Below are 25,569 nucleotides of genomic sequence, written 5' to 3' on the forward strand. Positions count from 1 at the left end.
CAGAAGAGGGAAGGGAAGGAAATTGGCTCTGAAAATTTGTGAGGAAGGATAAGAAAAAGAAGTGCATTATCTCTTGTCAGCCAATCGTGGAGCAGCGGCCGATGATGCCTGGAGAGAATTCTGCAGTGCACACCGCCAAGTTGTCCAGCTGAAGGAGATAGGTTGCTGCCAAGGGGCAGCAGTGGTGCTGGAGAGTTAAAAGGGGATACCAGCAGTTATTTAGAAGGAAATGCTGATGCTGTTGCTCTAAGGTTCTATCTAACTCTGTCCTGCTTCATTACTCCAAACAGAACGCCAGAGATGGAAACTCTACCAAGACTGGTGGCCACGGTCACACGTCAGCGGACAAGCATAGGAGCCAAGACAAGCTGGATGAGAGCAACCTATAAAATAGCTGCTTTGTTGTTTTTTTTTGCTTAAAGGAACTTAGGTTCAGGAGTATACACACCGTGGGTCAGGTCCCCATTATTAGTTCTTAGTCCATGAACTAATTCTCAGAACAAGTCGGTTAAGGTTTGGCACGCATTGGCAGATTGTATCAACTGTGTGTTTTTGGCCACCAAAGATGTGCACTCGGACACGAGTCAAGCGTAATAATAGACTCGGAATCATGGAAGGTCAAAGGCATTGTGCTGTCATGGGCTTCGTATCAATCATACCTTCTGGGTACAAGTTTTCATATTGGCTTGCATGTAGGTCATGACTCCTCAGTCCTGCCAAATCACTATAAATGTCCCCCTACGGTGGGATACCTAACCCCAGTAAGACCAACTGTTTGATCAAAGAACCAATTGATAGGGTTCCTCGCCAGAGGTAAAGTCATTCACTTGAGATTTCTAAATACAATCCAGCCACATTCTGCCGGCCCTGAAGAGATTTCAATTCACTCAGAGGGCAGAATCACCTGCATTCTCCATGTTAAGCATTATCCCTGAAATGGGTCATCCTGCTGACTGCGGAGTCCTTAGTGCGATAGATTACTTTCAAAAAGTCTATGATTCACTTAATTGAATCACTAAGACACCAAAAAGCAACTTTATTGCTTCAAAATGCTATTGTTATCTTCCATCGCATTCATCTTCCACACATCCCTATGCCTTGCCACCGAAATTAAGCTGGAATCACCACTGCTGCGCCATCATTAAACAGTTGGTAGTACTGAAGTTCTGTATCTACTGTTGAAACATCTGGAGGTCAGGACAAAAGCTCCCGAATATCCTTGCTTCATCAATCTGCAGTAGCGTCTCAAAGCTCTTCTGCTATCACCATGTCAGTAAGACTTGTGCCCACTTTTATACTTTCACAGATTGCCCAACGCTTTTGACTTTTGGGATTGGTGACTGAGCACTCAAAATAAGCCCTGTCGCCCTCTTCCACTGGAGGGTGAGAAAGCAGTCGGGCAACTCCGAGGTCAATCCTTACTCAAAATACGCCTCAAAACATGCCCGGCTTTTTAAAAAATAGAGACTGCTGTGTTGGTTCGGAGTAACTGCGGCGAAAGCAAAATGTTGCCAAAGGTACGGTTGGTAAAAGATCCAAGCGTGAGGTCAACATTTTGAGGAAGCAGCCAAACCACGTCAAGAGTGGAAAAAGAACTGAGCTGCTTGCCTGAAGTGGGACACATTCAAATTGCCAGTGAAGACGTGCAATCATATCCAGTATTTGCCTGTGTGAAGTGGTTGATTGTCTTTATCAATGTTACACAAGTACCAATCGACTCTCTTTGTGGTCTAAGCTTTGTATATGAAGAAGGCCATTTTCAATTTTTGGATCTTCTCTGGTTAGAATTTGTAAACGTTTCTAATTTCGCTGTATCTTTTCTTTGTGGTTGGAATTTGCATTTGTGCTCCATTCTGCACCCTCCTCACTCCATGATCTGCCTCTAGCCCACCTCCTTGCACTAGAAGTCGGGAAAAATGGCCAACGAGCTTCTTTGCCACTTCCAAGCCCCTGTGCTACTCTACACTGCGTCTGCAAACATGCACTTCAAGCTGGTTCACTCTAATGACTTCTTCTTCCCCTCACCAACCAGGCGTGCAGCATTCACTGCACCTTAGCCGTGTTGCTGCAACTAATTGCTTCTCGTTCCTGGCCAAGGGAACAAAATTGAATCAGTACTATCACGGTATCCAGGTAAAGGTGGTAAGTGGGCAAAAACATACCACCTTGTCTTGACTGAAGGCGATGTCATTGCAAGAAACAAATGGTTTGAAACTACCTTTGAACGCTGTGGTGACCCTGTATTTAATGTTTAGATGCTCAGTTAGGAATATGCTCTAAAGTATTCTCCAAATCTGAATTGGTACAATTGCCTCCATTTTTTGATGTTGCTGTTAACCCTTGGGAGCATGCTGGCTTACGTTCTAAGGCTTACTCCTGCAGTCATTCTACGTGGTGGTCTGAGATGCAGCCCTTCTCTTCAAGGTGAAGTCCTATGGGTGTTTTATATGTAGAATAATAAGTGAGTTACACGGTTGGAAGCCTAGTCAAAGGGTTCAGATGTGACCAGTTCGCAGTTCATATCTGAGCACCTGAGATCAGGGCGCCTCCATCAACTTCTGGCCAACCCACGCTATTTTCCCTTGATTGACCTTGTTAAGCCCGCCCAGCGGGCTCAGCAGGCCAATTAAGGGAAAGCCGGTTACAGAGAACGTCAACGTATGACGTTTCATCTGTCAAAAATTTTTGACAGATGAATTGTCATCGTTTGATAGCTCTGTGAAGCTGTCAAACACTGACATTCTCTGTAGTTTGATGAGTTCTTGAATTCAAGACCTCATCAAACCTTTCTTATACAGTAGATGTTATGCGTGAAATGTGTGCAATTTGTAATTTAATTTGTTGCTATCTGGGAGCAAGCTTCAAGATTTCTTTCCCTTTTTGGAAGTTTCAGAGTTTCTGTGCCTAGAAAACATCCATGAGATGTGCAAATTGGACAGCCTGCCAGATTCATTGCAAATATATAAAGGGTGTTGCTGGTCAGTCAATAGGTGTCGGTGGCAGGAGACTGAAACCTACAGTTTCGATCACGGGTGAATGTAGCCCTCACGACCTCTTCTGAAAATGCTGCTTTGTGCTGGGGTGCGTGCAGTTCCACGGGTGCGGAAAGGCCTCTGCTATCTGACCCAAGTGTTCATTCTTTGCATGTGAGCCGGGACAGAGAGTGTGTGGGCTATTCAACCAAGGAGAGTAACCCAACTGCACTCTCACCCAACGTCTATACATGCGCACTCACAGAGTCATAGAATTGTACAGCACCGAAGGAGGCCATTCGGTCCATCGTGCCTGTGCCGGCTCTTTGAAAGAGCAGTCGAATTAGTCCCACTCCCCCCTGCTCTTTACCCACAACTCTTTAATTTTTCTCCCCTTCAAGTATTTCTCCAATTCTCTTTTGAAAGTTACTATTGAATCTGCTTCCACCGCCCTTTCAGGCGGTGCATTCCAGATCACAACAACTCGCAGCTTAAACATTTTTTCCTCATGTCACCACATGTTTTCTGGCGCGCCTCCCAAGGCTTATTTAAGCAAAGTTGCATTCCCAGCTACTGAAGCCAAATATAACACCCTCTATTACCACCCGGCTAACTCTACACAGATTAAACCGGAGGGCTCAGTATCTCAGCTCCACACCAGATGGTGCACAAGTCACTTAAAGTTTCTGTAATAAAGCCTTGGAGCTGGATTTTGCCAATGGGGAGCTTTTGGAGGCGGGACTCCCACTTGTCGGGTTTTAGTCCCGCCTCCATCAACTTCTGGCCAACCCACGCTATTTTCCCTTGATTGACCTCGTTAAACCCGCCCACTGGGCTTAGCAGGCCAATTAAGGGAAAGCCGGTTACAGAGAACGTCAGCTCTGTGAAGCTGTCAAACACTGACATTCTCTGTAGTTTGATGAGTTCTTGAATTCAAGACTCATCAAACCTCTTTCTTTAGCAGAAATTAGATGGTTGTTGCATTGGAGAATGCAGCGGCCATCTGTCATCTCTGCCGCGGAGGTGCGAGACTCTCCGCATCCCCAATGACTGAAGCCTGCAGGAAGAAACAAAGGTAAGTAAACTTTTTCTAACATTTTCCACTCACCTCTCCACACTTGCACCCATCACTCACCTCCACAGCGCACTTTTGCACTCCTCCGACCCCCGCAGACCCACTGCTCGCCTCGGTGACCCTGGCGGGGTTCGCAGCCTTCGGGAACATAAGAAATAGGAGCAGGAGTAGGCCAATCGGCCCCTCGAGCCTGCTCCGCCATTCAATAAGATCATGGCTGATCTGATCCTAACCGCCAATCCACTATCCCAGAACCATCTCCTGAATCTAACAGAATTAGACACACGAAATAGGAGCAGGATCAGGCTACACGGCCCCTGGGCCCGCTCCACTACCCACAGGGCCATGACCTTGTGTGGGCAAAATGGGGAGAATCCTCTTATCTGCCTGTTAACTACCTGTAATCCCTCCCCGCCTCCTGGGAAGATGGTACGGAGGCGGGTTGGGGTTGGGCACCCGCCCCCGCCCCCAGATTCTGCCATTTTCCCGGCAGTCCCGCCTCCAAACCCACCTCCCCAGGTGTTCCTTAATTGGAATTGTTGTTGGCAAAAGCTGCTGAACCATTTGGGGAGTTGTGTCATTTTCTTTTATTCGTGAAGAAAACATCATAAAGGACTAGCGCTTAGGGACAGGAATTCCATGAGTTGGCACAAAAAAAAGTGATGACAATCTTTTCAGGATAAAGTTTGAGCTGGCACGTTTTTTTCCACTCTTAACCGACGAGCGTATCTTTATCAGCGCATTGCTAGGACGCTGCACTAGTAACAGCGGAGGATCTTCCTGGCATTTTGCTCATTGACCCACATTCCAGAATCGAGCTCTTTTAATCAGCACAACACCCCCCCCAAAAAACATCTCCTGAATTCATGCACTTGTGTCGAGTTTCAGGTGGTGGATTATGGTTCCAATGTTTCTTCGGAGTTGGGAATGTTGCACTCATGCAGTCAACATGACAGCTTGACAGTTAAGCACCGACTCAAATAGCGATTTAAAAACAAAATAGTCTGGGAGATGGGCAAAATATTCAGATTTGATACGGTTTTGAAAATAAAGGCACGGGACACAATTGAAATGTGGTCCTTCATTGCTTTATGGAAATAGCACTACTTTGCATAGGAACAGGAGGAGGCCATTCAGCCCCTCGGGCCTGCTCCACCATTGAATTTGATCATGGCTGATCTGTACCTCATCTCCATTTGGGGCTAGGGCGGGAAAGTGGAGTTGATGTAGGAGTTCAGCCAAGACCTTATTGATTGGCGGAACAGGCTCGAGGGGCCGTATAGCCTACTGCTGCTCCTATTTCTTATGTTCTTTACCCTTACCCAACAAAAATCTGTCGATCTCAAGTCTTGAAAGCTCCAATTGACCCCCTGCATCCACAGCCTTTTGGGGGAGCGAGTTCCAGATTTCCACCGCCCTTTGTGTGAAGAAGTACTTCCTGTTTCGCTCCTGAATAGCCTGGCTCTAATTGTTAAAAGAATTCATTTATGGGATGTGGGAGTTGCTGGCAAGGCCAGCATTTATTGCCCATCCCTAGCTACCCTTGAGGTGGTGGTGAGCTGCCTTCTTGAACCGCTGCAGTCCGTGTGGTGTAGGCGCTCCCACAGTGCTGTTAGGGAGGGAGTTCCAGGATTCTGACCCAGTGACGGTGAAGGAACGGCGATATACTTCTAAGTCAGGATGGTGTGTGACTTGGAGGGGAACTTGGAGGTGGTGGTGTTCCCATGCGCCTGCTGCCCTTGTCCTTCTAGGTGGAAGAGGTTGCGGGTTTGGGAGGTGCTGCCGAAGAAGCCTTGGCGAGTTGCTGCAGTGCATCTTGTAGATGGTACACACTGCAGCCACGGTGCGCCGGTGGTGGAGGGAGTGAATGTTTAAGGTGGTGGATGGGGGCTGCTTTGTCCTGGATGGTGTCGAGCTTCTTGAGTGTTGTTGGAACTGCACTCATCCAGGCAAGTGGAGAGTATTCCATCACACTCCTTACTTGTGCCTTGTAGATGGTGGAAAGGCTTTGGGGAGTCAGGAGGTGAGACACTCGCCGCAGAATAGCTAGCCTCTGACCTGCTCTTGTTGCCACAGTATTTATGTGGCTGGTCCAGTTAAGGTTATGTCAACTCGTTCTGGATTCCCCACCAAAGGAAATCATTTCTCTGTATGTATTCTGCCAAATCCTTTTAACATTTTAAACACCTCGATCAGATCACCCCTCAATCTTCGAAATTCAAGGGAATGCAAGCCAAGTTTATGCAACCTGGCCTCATAATTTAACCCTCGAAGCCCTGGTATCATGAACTGAACAGATTAGCTTTACAAAAGAAAGCTAAGAAGTGAATGCAGAGTTCCTTCAATGGTTCCGTTGGTAACTGCACTGAACTGAGACATACAGAACACGATGGTCCCAAATCCCATCCCTTGCCTGTGTTCAGCTGTGGTGACAGTTGGGCCTCTGTAATTGGCCTTCGTGCTCCACTGAAAAGTTAGTCTGGGTTCCTACTGCTGATTATCATTCAGTGGCCCCTGCTGAAAATGTGTGGATGTTGGCGGAGGTCAGGCTAGGGCTGTGGCTGTGATGCTACTGCCCCCATCTCGCTGCTGAAGTTCACGGACGAGGTTCGTGCGTGGATAATGCCAGTTGGACAGGGCACCCAGAGGGCAGTCAGTGCCCATGGCATCACACCCAAGGAACAGTCATCACCTGCAGGAGAGGAGGTGAGAAAGAACGGGGATAAACTAAACTAGGAATTAATGCTTCTAAATTTTAAAATCCAGAAAGAGAATATTGACCCCAAGCTAGAGTGCAGAGTCCAACTGTGGTGTGTTTAGTGATTCTCAGCTTGTTTCCCCTTTCCTCAATCCATGTTTGGGGGTTGCCATCCCAGTTCTACTTGGCACTCATGTGCCACCACTGCCCATATGCAAGTATAATTGGCCCTTGGCAGGTTCACGCACGTGGGTGCATCTTGGCTATTGAGGGAGGCGTGCACCTCATCAGGAGGAAGAAGCGAGATTGAATCCACCTCGTCAGTTTAAGATGGAGCAACATCAGTAACAGGGGGGCATCAGGAAGCCCAACTCCTCATCCCCTCCACCCTCCTAGCACAAGGCAGGTGTATGAGGGGCTTAAACAGGGAGGAAAAAAGGGGATTATGTCATTGGACTGTATGATTCCCATTACCAATATATCTTGGCAGTTTGGCATTGCATTTCCAGAGTTCTTTGCTAAAATGTGGCCCATTCACTGCTGAGCATTTTCTATGTATCATACTCCTGTATATGCATGTTTTAATAAAATATTGTCTTTTAAAGAAATGTTGAGATGGAGTACAATGCTGTTGTATCATATATCAAATTAAAATTGAAAAACTTTTAAAAGACGGCCAAAGGTAGTTTCCTCTTTTGTTATTATAACGAGAGATCAGAAGCTGCTGCCTCATTAAGTGGTAAGATAAAGAAATCCCCCAAAGACAATAAATACTTGAATTTAGACAGCACCTTTCACAACCTCAGGATATCCCAAAGCACTTTACAGCCCATTATCCCAGCCCAGCTCCCCGATTATCCAAATCCATGACAAGGCCTTGGACAGCATGGGCCACTTTCCATGCCTCGGGAACCTACTGTCAACAAGGGCAGACGTCGATGACGAAATCCAACACCGCCTTCAGTGTGCCAGCACAGCCTTCGGTCGCCTGAGGAAGAGAGTATTTGAAGACCAGGACCTCAAACCCGGCACCAAGCTCATGGTCTACAGAGCAGTGTTCTCGCTCAGGCCAACAGCCCCAGCATCGAAGCTTTGACCATGCTTGATCAGCTCCGATGGACGGGCCACATCGTCCGCATGCCTGATGAGACACCCAAAACAAGCGCTCTACTTGGAGCTCCAACATGGCAAGAGAGCCCCACCTGGGCAGAGGAAATGCTTCAAGGACACCCTCAAAGCCTCCTTGAAAAAGTGCAACATCCCCACCGCCTGGGAATCCCTGGCCCAAGACCACCCAAAGTGGAGGAGAAGCATCCGGGAAGGCGCCAAACACCTCGAGTCTCTTCGCCAGGAGCAGGCGGAAGCCAAACACAAACAGCGGAAGGATCGCACGTCAACCCAAGCACCCCACCCACCCGCCCCTTCAACCACCGTCTGCCCCACCTGTGACAGAGACTGTAGGACCCGCATTGGACTCAGTCACCTGAGAATTCATTTTTAATGCAGAGACAAGTGATCCTCAGTTCTGAGGGGCTGCCTAAGATGATGATTAAATACTTTTGAAGTTCTAATGCAGGGAACACAGCAGCCAATTTACACACAGCAAGCTCCCACAAATGTGATAATGACCAGATAATCGTTTTTCTTTCATGACGTTGGTTGAGAGGTGAACATTGGCCATGACATCAGGAATAATTCCCCTGCTGTTCTTCAAAATTGTGCCATGGGATCTTTTACATTCACCTAAGAGGGCAGACAGGGGCTTCGGTTTAACGTCTCATCCGAAAGATGGTACTTCGGACAGTGCGGCACTCCCTCAGTGTGTCAGCCTAGCTTTATGTGCTCAAGTCTGTGGAGTGGGGACTTGAACCCACAACCTTCTGACTCAGACAAGAGTGCTACCCACTGAGCCTGACACCACTGGGTGGAGACAAGGGGGTAGATTTTCAACTTTGGCACCCAGGTGCAATACCAGCATTATGGATCAACCATCCATTGTAGAAAATGCCCAATTTTTATTCCCATTGAGGTGGGTGACAGGCAGCCGATCCCCAACACCACTTTTACATCCAGATGTTTCTACACATGTTTTGCCACCGGGGTGAATGAAAAATTGGAGAAATCAGCCTGGCTGGTGTTATACTGGATTGTTAAAGAAGCCCAATAGTTTGAGCACTGTTGCCACCTTCTTCCCCAAGGGCTCATCTTTGGATCCCAGCTGTAACTGTTCAAACAAAGGAAACACTCGCGTAGATTTTCCAACCACTGAATATGGATGATCGGAAAATCTACTCCCCTCACCTTGATGGCCAGTTGGCTGAGGTACTAGAAGGCAGGCGAGTACCTACTTCATCGTGAGCAGGAATCAATTCCTGGGGAAGAACCTAGGAGAAGATTAGGGGGGGAAGCCTCTGAACCCTACCCACTTCCTGCTGACTAAAACTGCATCCTCTACTTTAATATTTAACTGAAAGGATAGTCCGCTCTTCAAAGCACCATTAAATTTAGTTACAAACACATTTTAGTTATGGATATCTAAATTATCTGTAAAAATGAGAAAATGTAAATATCACAGCATATTTGATCTGGGAAGTCAGATCAGTTTGCCCAGTGTCAATAAGTAGGAGTTTGAATGATGAGGGGAAGCTGGAGTTTACAGCAAAGCACAGAACACACTGGAACTACTACACGACATTGAGCCATCTAATTATCAGATGCACACTGGAGTGCCAGTATGACAAGCCTGCGCCTTAACTACCCCCGGCCTCCCACCATAGTGCTAGCCTCACCATGAGAGAGAGCCGGGCACTTCCACATAGGGGAGGGGAGTGGAAAATCCAATGGAGTAACCACAGAAAACTCTCGCACGCCTTGTAGCAAGTGTATAGGGATAGCAATTGGCAAACGGCCTGGGAACAGATCGCCGAAAAATCTCAGTAGGGAGCAAGGGGACTCGGGTGGCGAGAAGGCAGTACAAATTTAAAGGACCTAAAAGAAATTGCTGTACAACAGTGTTCATGCAAAGAAATTCTGGTATTTACAGACTGTGAAAACATATCATCACACAGTGATCCAAGTGTGAGCGAGATGAAGAGGGGTGGGTGGAGGCTGGTGTGGAGTGTAAATACCGGCATAGACCAGTTGGGCCGAATGGCCGGTTTCTGTGCTGCACATTCTATGTAAAGATAGAAACCTAGAAATGACTGTTAGTTATATTACTGGACGAATACTTAACGTGTTCGTATGCTGTGCCTGTCTGCCATTTTAACATGGGCCTCAACCATTGAGTTTTAAATGGTTTAGCATTGCTGCTACATTAGCAGACCGAGGAATGCCATAACAACCAGGTCAGCTTTTGCCCACAAATCATTTTCAGGCTATACATGCTTAAGAGTACGCATCTGAAAAAGAAATTCTAAAAATTCACGTGGTCATCGGGAAGGACTATTTCTCATTTTTACTTGAAAGGAAAACTCGCAAAACATTTCATGGGCCAGTCTTAATTTTACTTTCCCAACCTTTGAATTCCTGCCCTCAAATTTTCAACCCCATACCCCTAAATTTGCCCCTCCCAACTGCAGTATCAGTCTGTGCACTATTCTCTCCCAGAAAAAGCAATCTTTCTGCACAAGCTGCCATTCGTGTGGCCTATGAGAATGAAGATACCAGCTTCACTCCATTCCTTATTAAATCATACTGGATGCTGCTTTCTTAAAAACGACTTCACTCAACGGTGATAACCTATTCCTATACTGCCACCTAATGGACATTTGGTTTACATACAATATTTAACTATTGGTGACATATTTGTGCATTAAGTATTTTAACAAGTGTACTTTCTTTAGAATACTGTGAGGTGGTACATTTTGATAGGAAGAATAAGGAGGTCACATACTGCTTGGATAAGGGGGAGAAATTCAGTACCTTAGACCTTCCGTTATCGCCTGCGGGGCACGGCGAGATGAACGACTCCCACGAATTTTGGTGAGAAGTTTGCGGCGGCGGTAAGACTTTGCACCACGATCTCCTGCACACGGAGATCATAGCGTCATTGCCGTGTGCATCGCCCCGGACCCGAACTTCAGTCCCGCCCCCTGCAGCATCGCCGGGCCATGATACAGACAGCTGCAGGAGGCATTGTTCAGAAGGCTGGGAGCTTCCGGGGCACAAATAAAAGGGGATGTTGGCGCGGGTAGGAGAAAAATCTTAACGCTTCGTGATTTTTTTTCGATTGCTCCTGAGCCGCAATCGGTCAGCCCGGCACTCTGCTGGAGTGCACGGGGCTGATTGGGCCGGATCGCGGCTGCCGTCAGGGACCAGCTAACTGGTCCCAATGCAGAGCCAGCAGCGATGGCCCTTCCCTTTAAGGGAGGGAAGGAGCCTCGAATCCCGGCTGCGTCCTTTAGCGCTCCAGGAATGTGGACATCCCATCACTGCATCAGGAGTAAGAACTAGAATAAAGCAGCAGGTGGGGAAGCATCATGCTTAAACTTTACATCGATCTGGTCAGACAGCACCTTGACCACTGTGTCCAGTTCTGGTCACTAAAACAAAGGAATCACTCAAGCTGTGGAAGTGGTGCAGAGAAGAGGCCGAGAGGTTGATTCCTGGTGACAGAATAGTTAAGAGGAAAGATTGGGCTCTTCAAAAGGAGGCAATTGAAGGGGAACTTCAGAGCTATGGATAGGGAACATTTAAAAAAAAGGTAAACCCATACCAGCAAGGCAAAGGGACTCAGATTCAAACTGGTAAAAGGCAAATTTAGGACCGATTTCCTGAAGGTCTTCAGCCAGAGTAACTAACACTTGGAATGGACTTCTGCAAAGGGCAGTGGAGGCCAAAAACATGGGAATTATTTGAAGTAGCTTCCAGATTAGGGTCAATAGGATGGTTGCGATGCTGGTTCCAATAGCAAAGGGGGGGGGGGGGGGGGTGGGGGGAAAAAGAGGGTGAAACTGTAGATCTTTTCCAGGAATAATGAGCTAGGATGGGAAGAATGGCCTTCATCTATATCTATCTGGTGATGCCCTATACAGTTGACCCCTCCAGTTACCCAGATGCCAGCAAGAAGAAACAATCTTCAGGAGAGTTTCATAATTGACCATATACCAGTCTCTGAAAACTTACACACAAGAGACCGAAGATAGACACACAGAGTTAGGAACATTCCACATCTGCACAAAATCCTCAGGTCCTAGACAGAGACCAACTTTCTGGAGTTTTTGGATAGGAGCCTCTTTAGAACTAGTGAACTTTGCTGAAGATCACCAACTCGCTTAATCGAGACCAGGGTTCGGGTAATAACCATTTTGCGATGACAATAGTTATAGATTAATGATGGTTGTAAATTCAATTTGCATTCAGTAGAGTTACGATCACAAGTTGGGATCAAAAACTTAGCGGAGGGTTTGATGCCCAAAGCGCGCTCTCAACTTGGAAGCTCAGATTATAATCCTTCACTAGCTGAGGGAACGCAGCACTGAGTGAAGTGAAACATGTCATTTTTAGGTGTACAACCCCTTAATAAGCTTAGAGTTGGCTTCACTTCAGGGCTCATCTGTAGTGTACAATATGCAGGATGCCTGAAGAAAACATTCATTACAGAAAACAAACACAACACCATGAGACATCAACTGCCATCTTTATTGATGGGTCCAAAGCAAATGACTGTACATTTACAGCAAAGTGAAATTTCACAGTAAACATTAAACTTGGTTCTTTTTTTAAAAAATTACAGGACATTAAGATGTATAAAAGGTCATTGAATTTCTGTGCTATTGAACTACAATCTGAGTGCCAACAAAAATACACTAGCCTTTTAAAATCTATACTGTACATTACTAGTTATTGCAGTCAGTAACTTGGAGCCAAATTGGGCTGGAGTGAGATGTCCATAATAACCCAGGTCGATGCCAGCCACAATGGCACACCGTTGGGCGGATACAGAAACAGACACAGCTCCTGCTCAACAATGACACCAGGATGCTTAGGATCAGCTATCATCTCATTTTACACAAGTAATGACACAAAGGGCTTTAATACCGTATAGCTTTGAAATAAAAATTGGTCCAGTATCTGTGTCAAATTTAAGGATGATGAAAAGGTTCAGCTACAACGCACCCTTTCTGCCACTCAAGTGAAAAGAATCATTCCAGTTCTACAAGACACCTGGTCCCTCTCAGTACTCAGACAAGAGAGTCCATTATATGCAAAAAGCTCCAGCCAGACCAACCCCCATATTAAAAAAATGCATATACAGGAAACTCTTTTATCCGGCACCGACGGGACCGGCGTGGTGCCGGTTTATCAAAAAGTCTGGATTACAGAGAGTTATAGTTAAAAGGTACGAGAGCTCCGTACACAGCAACAAATCCAGGCTTCCCTGTTGCTTAGCAACAGCTGCAAGAACCCCGGCCACAGACCAAGCGTCCCTGTTGCTTAGCAACAAGTGCAGGAGCCCCCGATTACACAGCCAAGAATCAAGAAACGGCCACTAATATGAAGAAAAACTTAACTGAACCTACTCCTGAATTTTGCCGGTTAACCGAGATTTCCGGTTGTTTGGGTGCCGGTGAATCGAGAGTTTCCTGTAATCCACTTGCATACACTATGATAAATGATTTGGGACGCAAGGAAGTAGCCTCTACTATCCTCTATAGTGTTATTACTTTACAAGGTACAGTAAACCTTTAACACAGCTATAACAGGCATATTACAAGTTTTTTAATTCACGTGCTATAGGTAGTGTTGAGGCTGCACAATGAACTCATTATATATGTGCAGAGGACCGGTGGAGGAGAGGAATTTTTTTTCTTTTTAGCATTTTGGAAAAAAAACCTTGCCAATTTTCTCTCAACTAGAAGTAGCCAATAATTCAAACAAGTATTTTCTTCCCACTTTCACAAATGAAGGATTGGCTGTAGGGTCTTTCTGGATGGACGAGTTACGATGGGCCGAATGGCTTCCTTCATTCACAATTATTGTGTGAAACAAAGATTTCTAAATCAGCAGGGGTCAGCCCAGAGGCAGGAAGATCACAAAAAGGAACGCATCAGATCTAGTTTTTTTTTTTTTATAAATAGCATCGTGACTCAGAGTTTTGCCATTAGATTGGAATTTACCTTTGAACCACGTCAACCCGAACCCCGTGATCAGCCTTCACCATCATCACAGTGAAAGACAAAGCAAGGAGGAAGCTGCCAGAATGCTCATGTAGAATCAGACCAGATCCTCTGCAGGTACAAGGCCCCAATATCACAGAATACTGGTCTATAGACATGTGGAAGCCCAGAGAATGTGAAAGCAAACTGTTGGCTTGCTATCCTGTTGTGATACTAACTTTCTGGCAATCTAATTTATCAATCATTAATCAGGGATGCAATTGGAGCTTAATTAAAGATACCTCGATAATATCACAATTTTTGGCCACAAATTAACAAGCTTGTATAAATAGCACAGTAGTGAAGTCAAAGTTTCTTTAAAAAAAGTAAAAATATTGGAATACCATTAATAAACCATACAAGGTCTTACCTAACCAAGAGACTGGATTAGTGATCAACTTTTGGGGTGACATTTCACTGAAAAAAGTCAACACGAGCAGAAAAATGGGAAATCCCTTTCAGTGACCGGAGGAATTTCACCCCAGTCTCCCCTCTCCACGCACCTCAATTACTCCGGTATCTTCAACTTAATGCGCTTAGTGTCCAGTACTGGAAAAATCACAGTCATGATAATGGTCATAAGCCAACAGCAAATGGCTTAACAATAAATCGTAAGCAAGCTACATACAGTATTGCAACAGTATATTCCCAGGATAAGTAAGACGGTTAACGGCATTCTGCAACAGTATCATTTTTGATTACTGCTGAATACTGAAAAACACAATAACCTATTGGTTAAAATATATGTTAATGACAACAGTTCAAGGCTACGCTTGGGCCAGGAGTTCAAATGGACTGACGAGACAAAAAAAGAAAACCTGCACGTCAGCATCTTGAGTCATTCATGCTGCAACTGAATCTATACTAGGTAGATTAAAACAAACTATGCAACTTGACAAAACAGTGGGAATTAATGCAGAGTTTTATTCTGAAAAATGCTTTCGGAAACTGCTACACCTCAAACTTTAATCAGCTCTCAGTCCCATGTTCCAGCAAACGGCGCTGGAGTGGTCACTATAATGACGTTAAAACACTTATACAAAATACTTTTTTTTTAATATAAGAAACCGTAACATGCTAAAAATGATCGAGCTGTGCTAGTGAAAATGTTGGGTGTGCGCTAGGTAGTGAAAACATGAATGGGAGGAGTCGACTTGTGCGGATGTGTGTGTGTGTTTCCACAATGGGATGAATGGGAAGGAATTTGATATACTGGAATTCTACGCTCAACTTAGAATTCTGCTAGTTTATCTGGAATTAATTTTTTTTAAATGATTGTCATGCTGCTAAAGAGTCAGACTGACATCTACATACATATTGCTAAATTGGGAAGCCTGTTTTTTTTTAGTAAAGTAGGTCTGTTTTTACTCAGTTAGAATCTTGGCAGTATTATTCGTGTGTTGGGGTAGGCATCCCTCAGTAGTTTATTAGTGCTGTCTGAGTAGAACATACCCTTCTGCCAGTTTCATCAAAACAAGTGCGGAAGACAGCTTTTTGTCTCAGCTGCTGGCAGGAGACTATTCCTGGGCTACAGCAGGCGCAGGGTCCGAGACTTTACTCCACTGAGAGTGAAAAGGTGCTGTAATGCTTTCGGTTGTAGTCGAGGGGCTGGGGCAGAACGGTGGCACTGAGGAGAAGGCTGGAAGCACAGGAGCCGCGGCAGGATCAGCAGGAGGGAGGTTGGAGAAGGCCAGGTGCGACACTGGACTGGTGGTCGACAAGTGTGAACCTGGAAAGGAAGAGTCCAAGTTAAAAATCAGAACAGAATTAAGGCTAAAGCCTAAATACAGAGAATGAATATCCAACATGGAGCAGATGATGTACAGGAAACACTTTTTTATCCGGGACAGACGTGGTGCCAGTTCATCAAAAATTCCGGATAACCGAAAGCTATAGTAAAAGATGAGAGCCGAAAGCTCCGTATAAAGCAACAAACCCTGTTGCTTAGCAACAGGTTCAGAACAATGGCCACAAGTTCCAAGCGTCTCTGTAGCTTAGCAACAGCTGCAGCCACACCCAATTGCACAGCAACAGATCGAGGAAGGCAAGTAATAAAACTTACCTGAACCTACTCCTGAATTTTGCCGGTTAACCGAGATTTCCGGTTATTTAGGTGCCAGTAAATCGAAAGTTTCCTGTAGTTTGCCCCACAACTAGCACATCTGAAATTCTTCTGCTATTTTAGCATAGGAATTAACCAATTCACAGGGATTAACCCCTTCTGTCAGACTGGAGGCTGTAATATTTACATCGAATATACAGCAGAGAAACAGGCCATTCGGCCCAACCAGTCCATGCCGGTGTTTGTGTTCCGCTCTTAATACTTCTGGATTAAGTCTTTTTACATTTTTTTGGCTAGGAAAAATATAACATTTCATTCTGTTGGCTGCATCCTGCAAGGAATCTTCTTGCCTTTGTTTGGGGGAAGTACTGCCAAATGCACAAAACACTGACTGAAGTTCCTACTGCATGCACGGATTATAGCATCTTTAACATAGAAAAATGCCCCAAAGCACTTCACAGAGGGTTAATCAAATAATGGGCACAGCCAAGGAAGGAGACCTAAAGCGAGGGAGGGAAGGGCGACCATTACTGAAGATGATCTGGCTGTGATTGGATAGGCAAGGCTGGAACCAAGTGAAGACAATCTCACTGAGCTGAGCAATGGAGCAGAGTCATTAGAGGAGGATAGGGTGGTCGACCGTGACCTCGCCGCAGCCTTTGATGAGGATGGACAATGCACTGCGGTCAAGGTCACTGAGAATGTCATTTGTGACTTTGGTTAGGGCAGTCTTGGTGCGGTGGTAAGGGCATAAACCTGATTGGAGAAATTCAAACAGAGCTGCAGGAGACAGGCACGGATTTGCGAAGCAACACATTCAAGGAGTTGAGAGGAAGGGAAAATTGAGGACAGGACAGTAGCCCGCAAGAACAGGGGGAGAGGGCGATGACAGTAGCTTACGAAAGGGAGCAAACCAGAATAAAGAATCATCAAAAAGACTCCGTTTAAAGGACTTCCAGAATTTGAACACTCATTTTGATTTCAGAAACAGTTTAAACTAAAAAGGTGCACGTCCAGGCCTGCATGACTGTTTATTTTGGTTTGGTCTTTAATTCTCGCAATAAATTGAATTTGCTGTTTCAGCCTGAACCATATGGTCTGACATTTGCCCAGAGAGAGCAGGATTGGGCATCCTATACAACTTCTGGTACACGAGTACAGTTACCCAAGACATGCTACGGCTTATAAGAGAATGCCTATAGAACCCGCAATTTCCTGTGAACATGAGTAAAGGTGGTCAGGAGGTGCCCTGAATCAATCGCAACAGCCTTGCTAAAATCGCAGGGAGGGGAATTTCAGGTCAATATATTATTAAGCTCTTGTACCCATCGTACCACAACGCAAGTTCAAGGTCAAAGTGAAATCTGTGCTGTGACGGCAGGATTACTGCCTCTAGGAGAGAGATATCACACCATAAAGCCAAACGGACAAGCATTATTCAAAAAGGTGCATTAACAGCCAGCAGCACGTAGTCTTTCAGAGCTGGCTTAGAAGAAGTGCGCAAAGTGCAACTGCATCTCGAGGAAAAGTGAATAAAGTAATGCCTGCTGAAAGCACAAAATATTCATTTTAATCAGTGCTGCAGCTAGGAGAGTGCTTTGACTCGATATTCAGGACTCTATTTCAATAGGATGAATATAATAGACAACTAGCTCAGTACAATAGAAGACCTTTTGTAGAATAAAAGGCATTAATTGCTGGTAGGTTTAAACTGTTTCTTGCATCGCAAACTGGGAGGCAATCAAGTGTACATAAACTGTGTGAGCGCGCTCTCGGGAACATGTGTGTGTTCATCATAATCTTAGAGCGAGGACATTTCCAGAGCGGCCAAAACAGCTGATCATCTGGCACGGAATGAAAGCGACAGGCAACACCATCACCTCTCGGCAAGAGTGCAGCAGGCTTTTGATTCCCCCTTCCCTGCTCTCTCCCTCCATTTGTACCTGCCTCAGCAATACAAAAAGGAACGCAGGTCCCAATTGGAGGAGGGAAAGGCAGCGCCGCTGGGAATGGAAGGTGAATGAAAGCCTGCTGCACTTCCGCCGAGAGAGCTGGCAGAGTTATCTGTGGGTTTCAATCCCCGCCGCCAGATTAGTTCTTTCAGCAGGTTATTTGGAGAGATTTGGTTTTAAGTCATGGGCTGTTTCCTGGGCCAGTTGAAGTTGAGAAGCGGACCACGTTTGGCCCACAGGCCAGGGGTTGAACAGCTCAATTATAGCACTGTTAGATGCAGAGTAAAGCTCCCTCTGCATCATGCTCAAACATAGCTTCAGAATAAGTGCCCCATACTGCAGCAGTGTGACATTTCCCCACAGCAGTCACCTTGTGGCCCCTCGGAGAAAGTGACCAAGGTAAAAGGCAACTTTATAAAATAGAACTCTCTCCCTAATCCAACTTTTACCTCGGTCAGCCCCAATGACCAGCAAAAATTCTACATCAAAAATTGCAGTCAACAACAGGTGACCAGTCCAATTAAAAGGGAATGTGCAAGTGGTTTGATCACACTTAATATGGAATGATGGGTAGGCCAATTAAGCACGAACAAAATGGTCTTCTCGTGCACACTCGTTTCACGTTTGCACATGCTGCAAGCGGACCAATTTACAACAACACTACATCCTTATAGAACAATGCAGTGTCGGAAAAACAGATTAAAATTTTTTTTTGCCAGTACGCTTTTTAAATATCACAATTACTGGGCATCCACCCCCCAAAACCAGAATGGTCGGTTCAAAATGGTTCATGATGGGTGATCACCGCAGGAAAGGGATGAAGTAATCCGCTCTGACTGGGCTAGACTCGAGACACCAATGACTCTAAAATAAAATATCCCCCCCCCCCCCCCCACTCCAAAAATCACAACACACACAGCAATACACAAATACATATTTACCTGTGGACGTGGCAATGGGATTCCCTCCCAATCCTGGTAGTGTCCCCACAGCAAGGTTGGGAAAAGCCACATTTAAGTTTGGAAAATTCGGTAGGTTGGTAAACGCAGGTGGTGCCGTTATCAGACCTAAAGACGACAAAACAGTCGGCAGAGGGAAAGGCTCAAATTTGCGACATTTGCACAACCTGGACTCAACAGTGACGATTCCAACAGATTTGCATTCCAGTCACTCCACATGGCCATACTGGAAGGGCAGCTTCACTCTCCTACTGGTGAAACCCCCCTCCCGCATAATCATGTGGAGCGGTTTTACTAACAGGAGGGAGACAAGCGGAAAAACCATGGCGGCACAACAGCATGGCTGCCGCCCAGTCACCATTCAAGAAGTTTACAGAGGAGTAAAAAGGAGAAATTATTATTTTTTAATAAAAATTGCACACACCCCAAAGTACTACAGGCGTATTTGCATGGTGGTTGAAGGCAAACTAAGGCTCGTGCTGGACGGCAGCTCGGCTTCCAAAAACTGCAAACGTTTTCATTGCAAGATCCAGGGTGCAGAGAATTGGGTGCACAGAGCTCCGCACCCAACTCTCCAACCCGCTCTCGCGTCCTGCGCGGCTCCATATTGGAGCGCAACCTTGCAATATTGGTCCGATCATCAGAGGTCCATCACTGCCTGCGAAACCACAATGGGAATTTGGCTCAAGGGAGGAGGAGGAGGAGGAGGAGGAGGAGCAGGGCAGTTGATTGAAATTGAAGTAGAAATACACAACAAACATACTTTTTATACATTTATAGTAGGAATCGCAGCACAAGCTGGAACAGTGATGTGCGGTTCCTGCGGGACGCGGGATTTTGAGTGGCAGATGTTAACTCGGACAAACATCTGTGGGAAGTTTCTTCAAGTGAGATTACTTGACTTAAGAGCTCAGAACTTGATATAGATTCGGAGGCAATCCAACACATCAGGGAGGGAGAGAGGTTTCAAAAGCAAGAGTTTCAGCAGGTAGTCATCCCACAGGGATAGGGAGGTGGCAGTGGCCCAGGAAGGAGGGGTGACCATCCACAGGTCACGGAAAGTGACGAGGGTCAGGCTGGAGCAGGAATACCCAGATAAAACTCTCTTTTATGATAAGTTTGAGGCATTGGCTTCCTGTGGGAGAATGAGGACCACTGGGCAGGAACATCAAACGAATTACAAAAAACAGGAACAACAACAGAAAATGCTGGAAACACTCAGCAGGCCAGGCAGCATCTGTGGAGAGAGAAACAGAGTTAACGGTTCAGGTCGGAGACCCTTCTGTTCTGACTAGTTCTGAAGACGGGTCCCAGACCTGAAACGTTAACTCTGTTTCTCTCTCCACGGATGCTGCCTGGCCTGCTGAGTGTTTCCAGCATTTTCTGTTGTTATTTCAGATTTCCAGCATCCGCAGTATTTTGCTATTGTACAAAAAACAGGAGACGGCTCAAGGTGGGTTGGGGGGGGGGGGGGGGGGGGGGCGCGGGAGGGAAAGAGATTAGCGATTCTGTTAGGAATGCACTAGTAATAGGAGACTCAATAGAGGGCTGGACACGATCTTCTACAGTCCAAAGTCCCGGATATTTTGTTGCCTCCCAGAGTCTACGGCCAGGGGGATTCTGGAAAGACTGGAAAAGATTATGGAAGGGGAGGAAAGCAGCAAGTTATCATGGTCCATGTGTAAGCCAAAGTAACAGGATAAGAGGAGGGGGCACCGGAGGAATATAAATTATAATAAATATATATACCAGAGTTAGCGATTGAGGCAGAGACCGTGTCAACATTTAAGAATAGGTTAGATAGGGGGTTGAAAGAAAGGGAAATAAAGTGATATGGGAACAGGGTGGACACATGGGATTAGGATGCTCATGTAGAAGATAAACAGCAACACGGATTGGTTGAGCCAAATAGCCTGTTGCTGTACTGCGATTGCTATGTAATTCTTTTTTATGGGGATTAAAAAATCCATGGAAAAGAAAAAAGAGCGGCGTGTAAAACGGGCTGCCAATTCGATAGCGCCTGGTCTGCGCTACCTCCCAGGATGCATTTCTACTCCCTGTATCTCAGCAAGAGTGAGCCCCTTCAGGAAAGAGCAAACAAAGCAAGAAAGACAGATGTGATGTTAACTTGAGGGGCAGGGGACTTCCTTTGATGCAGTGACATTTGGGGAATCTACAGAAAGAGTCTCCCCGTGTGGGAAGGACGAAGGTTTAAGGCAAGTGGCTGACAAACGACTGGGCGATCAACCACCAGCAAAAGGTATCAAACCAAGTTATTTTACTTTTATATTTTTTTGTAAAAACGCAGTTTACTGGAGCATGTACAGAATATACTGTATAACTAATAAACACCAATGTATTATTCACATGGAGGGAGTGGCTGCACTACAAAATCTATTCAAAGCCTACATGAACCATTGTCCTGGGCATACCTGGCACAGTACTGGTGATGGCCGCATTGGCTAATGACACAGTGAAGGGTTCGTTCAAAGGGGAAGGGAACAATGGAACACCCACAGAACCTGAAAATAAGAGAGCGTTAGAATTTACTGAAAGCATCTTGGAAAAAGCAGACATATAATAATATTACAGCATTTAATAGATTCATCTCTGCACAGTGCAAATAAAACCATTTTTCAATATTTCATTCCTCCCCTTTGGGATTTGACACTGAACTTTCCACCTGTGCTCCATACTATTTCCTAGCAAAGAAAGCGAGAAGTCAAACTACCCCTGCTCTCTGCCGTTATACCGATTGATTTAGTAATGGTGACAGACACGGGATGGAAAAAATTAGGCAAAACACAACATCAGTAAATAAGAGTTGGTGTAGGGTACTTCAGCAATCCCATCACTTGAACTGTACATATAAATTCAGCTTTCTCAGGTCACACCCAGACTGAGCCAGTCCTGTGAGCTGTATCAACAACTTGCATTTGTACGGCACCTTAAAACTTCATAAAACTTCCCAAGCAGCAGTACAAGATTTAGGAGAGCTGGCTGGAGGGGTGGTCGAAGAGACAGGAGGCAGTCAAAGGCTGGGAGGTAGATAGCAAGGCAGAGGCTTGGGGAGGGAGTTCCAGGCATAAGACAGACAGCTGAAAGCCGAGTTACTGAGTGAAGAGCACCAGAAGGACTGCACAGGAGGCTAGAGCAAGAGGACCATGGCGCACAAACTGGGACACAGCACTGGAAAAGGCTGCAGAGATAGGGTAGGGTGAGGCCATGGAGGAATTTGTAAATGGGGACAAAGGATTTTGAATTCAACCCATTGCAAGGCAGGGAGCCAATGGAGTTCACCACAAGCAGAGGAGGTGGGCGAGCAAGATTTACTGTGGGACAATGCAGGCTTGGAGAAGTTGAAATGTGTGTAGTGTGGAGATCAAGGGCATTGGAAAAGTTTAAGCCGTGAGGCAATGAAAGCATAGATACGGGTTTCGGTGGCAGTGAGGGAAGAGGTACGGGCGATGGTACAGAGGTGGAGATATGTGGTCTTAATAATGGATAGGATATGGGATTTGAGACTCAGCTCAGGGTTGAGCAAGTGTACTGAATTCTGGTGGAAGCCAATCTGGCTTGATGTCAAATAAGCAGTCTGATAAGAAAGGCAACTGTATAATTGAGAGTGTTAGCATAGAGATAAGAGCTGGGCAATTAAAAATGACCCCAGTCCATATAAATCTACATAAAGTATACAATATGGATATTAAGTTATAATTCTTTGAAACCATTTTTGAAAGGGACACTAGTGAAAACAGTTGTCAATACCCCACATCACCTAAGAAAGAACAACCACTATTGTAATTTCAGGAGGAAGGCATCGCTGAGTGTTCTTACATCGCTAAGACTTGCAGATTGCCCTGGTAACGGCAGCAATACCAAAATGAAGCAACTGATGGGACACAGCCTAGCCTTTTTCTATAGTCACTGGGATGCCCCAAGACCCTTATTTTAATATGACATGGAAGCCAAAGCAAACTATGATTCAACTTCCATTTGCCAGTATAACTTTTTTTTATTGAAGCCCACCGTTCCTTTTTGTTAAAAGTATCGATTGCCAAATATCGCCCATTTCGGTCACGAAACTGCAGCTGTGGCTGAAGCAGTCAGTAGCAGCGGAGAACCTGGAGTCCACCAACCCGACCAGACCCAACTCCTGCCAGTACTAGAACTGGAGCAACTTGAGTAATGAGTCACTGGGCATTTGGCACTTGAGTGCGATAAACAGTAGAAGTGCAATTCTCACATCATAAATGCCACTCAAATATAAAAAGGACTAAACTGAGCAGAGTGGCAGCACTGCTGATCCACATTTTCACAAACCTTGCGAGCTGCAGTAACATTAGGTGCCTTCTGTATGGCTCACTAAATGCACAGAGCCGATTCTATGTGCCTGCATGGGTTTATTTTTTCCCAATTGAGAAGATACTAGGTCAAGGACTGAGGCTCATAATGCAGGATAGCACCAAGGTCAAAAAGAATGCTAGAATGTGGCAAGTCAGGAAACCTATAGATTGGAGGAGGAAGGAAAGACAGAGGTGTGGAAATATAGAAAAAAGGGGCAACTATAGATTGCAAGGCTTGCTGGGATAATGGGGCAGAAATTCGGGTCGGTGGCTTGCCGCGCGTGCAAGCCCCCGATCTGCACTTACCCGACGCGCCTGCCGTTCACCTCCAGGGACGCCTGGAATTCCTTTTTGAAAGAGAAGAATCCCGGGCAGCGTCTGACGTCATGCCGCCCAGGAGTGCAGCCAGCGCGAAGCCTGGAGCGCGCTGTGCAACTGAGACACGCCCCTTGAGGTCTCAGTTTAATAGGACACGCCCCCAATGTTTCTCACAAGCTGCTAAGCATTTTTACATGGCGAGCAGCATTTTAAATAGGTTTTTGGTATTTTTATGAAGCTTTTGGTAACTTTTATAAACTTTTAAAAACGTTTACATTATTTTGAAGAATCTGAAGTAGTTTTAAACAGAATTAAAGCAATTTAAAGACTTTTAAAAGCCCTGAAAGAATTTTTTTCATTCCATTTATTTATTTAGCAACGTCGTCGTCATACGTGTCTTCACACTGTTCCCTTTGGGGAACTGTATGAAGTGGTGGAAGGATTTATGGCCGTGATTAACGCTCCTTCCGTGACCGTAACCATCTTTGTACCAGCCATTAGGGTGGTTAGTCCTATGGCGGGAGGGTTTACGGGCTCCCACAAGCTATACGAGGAGGGGGGGCCACCCACACCCACGGACGCAAATATCCCACTGGATGTCAACCCAGAATTTAGAGCCGGAGCTCCGACTCCACTTGCCGGGACTGTCTGGAGCGGGGTTCGAAACCCTGCCCTGTCTGGCCCAGCGGCGGGGATCCTACCGCTACGCCAAAGGCCCACTCCGATTAGCAACGTGAAATGGCTGGAATGAGCACAATTCACGGCATTAAAAGAACTCACAATTGAACTGATGATGACCTCAGCAATCTCCTCAACGAGGTGGAGGCGCAGCGCCTGCTCATCATTGGTAATGAGAAGTCCAAGGCGCCGCAAAAAGGACAGATGATAGCTTGGTCTTTCAAGTGGCAGCATAGGGCTCCAGTCACGGGGAGGGAAAAGGCGCAGGAAACGTATGGGTGTCATCTTTTGCGCGGAGTGGGCCTTTTGCGTAGCGGTAAGCATCCCCGCCGCTGGGCCAGAAGGAGTAGGGTTTCGAACCCCGCTCCAGACAGTCCCGGCAAGTGGAGTCGGAGCTCCAACTATAAATTCTGGGTGGACCTCCAGCGGGATACTTGTGTCCGCGGGTGTGGGTGGCCCCCCCCCCCACTCAGATGTGTTGTGGGAGCCCGTAAAACCCTCACGCCATAGGACTAACCACCCTAATGGCTAGTATATGAAGATGGTTATGGTCACGGAAGGAGCGTTAACGTGGCCAGAAATCCTTCCACCACTTCATACAGTTCCCGAAAGGGAACAGTGTGAGGATACGTACGACGATGACCTCTTGCGCAATGCACCTCCTTGGACCCTCAGTCGCAGATGCGAGGGGGCAAATCGTGCAATTGTTAAATTTTTCATTTTATTGACATGTAAAATGTTGGCCCAGTAATTCCATTTTATATTTCCAATATAAATTGCTATGTCCATATTTATCATGGAAACTGCTTATGTAAGCTCGTCACACTGTAATTACAGAATCCTGCCAGTAGCGGCACTGCATTGACTCCACTGTTGAGTGAAGGATGCAATTACAGCCCGACAAGGTTAATGTAGGCAGTTTCCATTATAAATTCTGAATAAAAGTCGAATGCAAAGAGTAGACAGGGAGTGCATGCAGATGCAAGATTTATATTATAAACATTAAGAGCTGTTGAAGTTGAAAAGAAGTGCGCAGTGTGAAAGAGAAAACCAAGCCTCTTGGAGACAGCTTTGACAACTGAGCAGACGTGGGAATGACATTTGTGATCTGATCAGACAGAGTCAAAGAACGCTGAATGGAGTCAAAAGTAAGAGGTGGGAGCTGTCAATTGGACCAGAGAGACAACATGAAGAAACAGACTTTGAGGAATTAAGAAGCGGACTTTCGAGGAATGAAAAGAAACAAGATTTTGACTGCTCTACTGAAGGAAGAGATTTATTTTAAAAAGTGAGTCAGACATTGCAATGCAAGAGGACTGAAATTCAGGAGCACCAAAGGCGGGCGATCT

The 25,569-nt window shown here is 45.8% G+C and overlaps 2 protein-coding genes across 8 annotated transcripts in view; one reads left to right on the forward strand and one right to left on the reverse strand.

Annotated features, from left to right (window-relative positions):
• The window catches only part of LOC147096930 (rho guanine nucleotide exchange factor 25-like), a 550,157-nt gene extending 542,731 nt beyond the window's left edge, over positions 1-7,426 (forward strand). For all 7 annotated transcript variants that reach the window (XM_085972586.1, XM_085972583.1, XM_085972585.1 and 4 more), the window contains one exon: positions 291-7,426. In XM_085972586.1, the coding sequence (XP_085828712.1) occupies positions 291-389 (99 nt within the window). In that variant the 3' untranslated portion in view covers positions 390-7,426. The remainder of the gene's footprint in view (positions 1-290) is intronic.
• Positions 7,427-12,369: 4,943 nt separating this feature from the next.
• The window catches only part of LOC147096932 (Golgi reassembly-stacking protein 2-like), a 47,119-nt gene continuing 33,919 nt past the window's right edge, over positions 12,370-25,569 (reverse strand). Inside the window, exons 7-9 of the mRNA XM_085972513.1 lie at positions 21,311-21,400; positions 18,861-18,986; positions 12,370-15,634 (exon numbers count right to left, since the gene is read on the reverse strand). Coding sequence (XP_085828639.1) covers positions 15,423-15,634; positions 18,861-18,986; positions 21,311-21,400 — 428 coding nt within the window. The 3' untranslated portion in view covers positions 12,370-15,422. The remainder of the gene's footprint in view (positions 15,635-18,860; positions 18,987-21,310; positions 21,401-25,569) is intronic.

The sequence above is a fragment of the Somniosus microcephalus genome, chromosome 33, assembly GCF_052327205.1.
Source record: "Somniosus microcephalus isolate GS21.2 chromosome 33, FLI_Smic_1.0, whole genome shotgun sequence".
In the NCBI taxonomy this organism is placed as follows: Eukaryota; Metazoa; Chordata; class Chondrichthyes; order Squaliformes; family Somniosidae; genus Somniosus; species Somniosus microcephalus.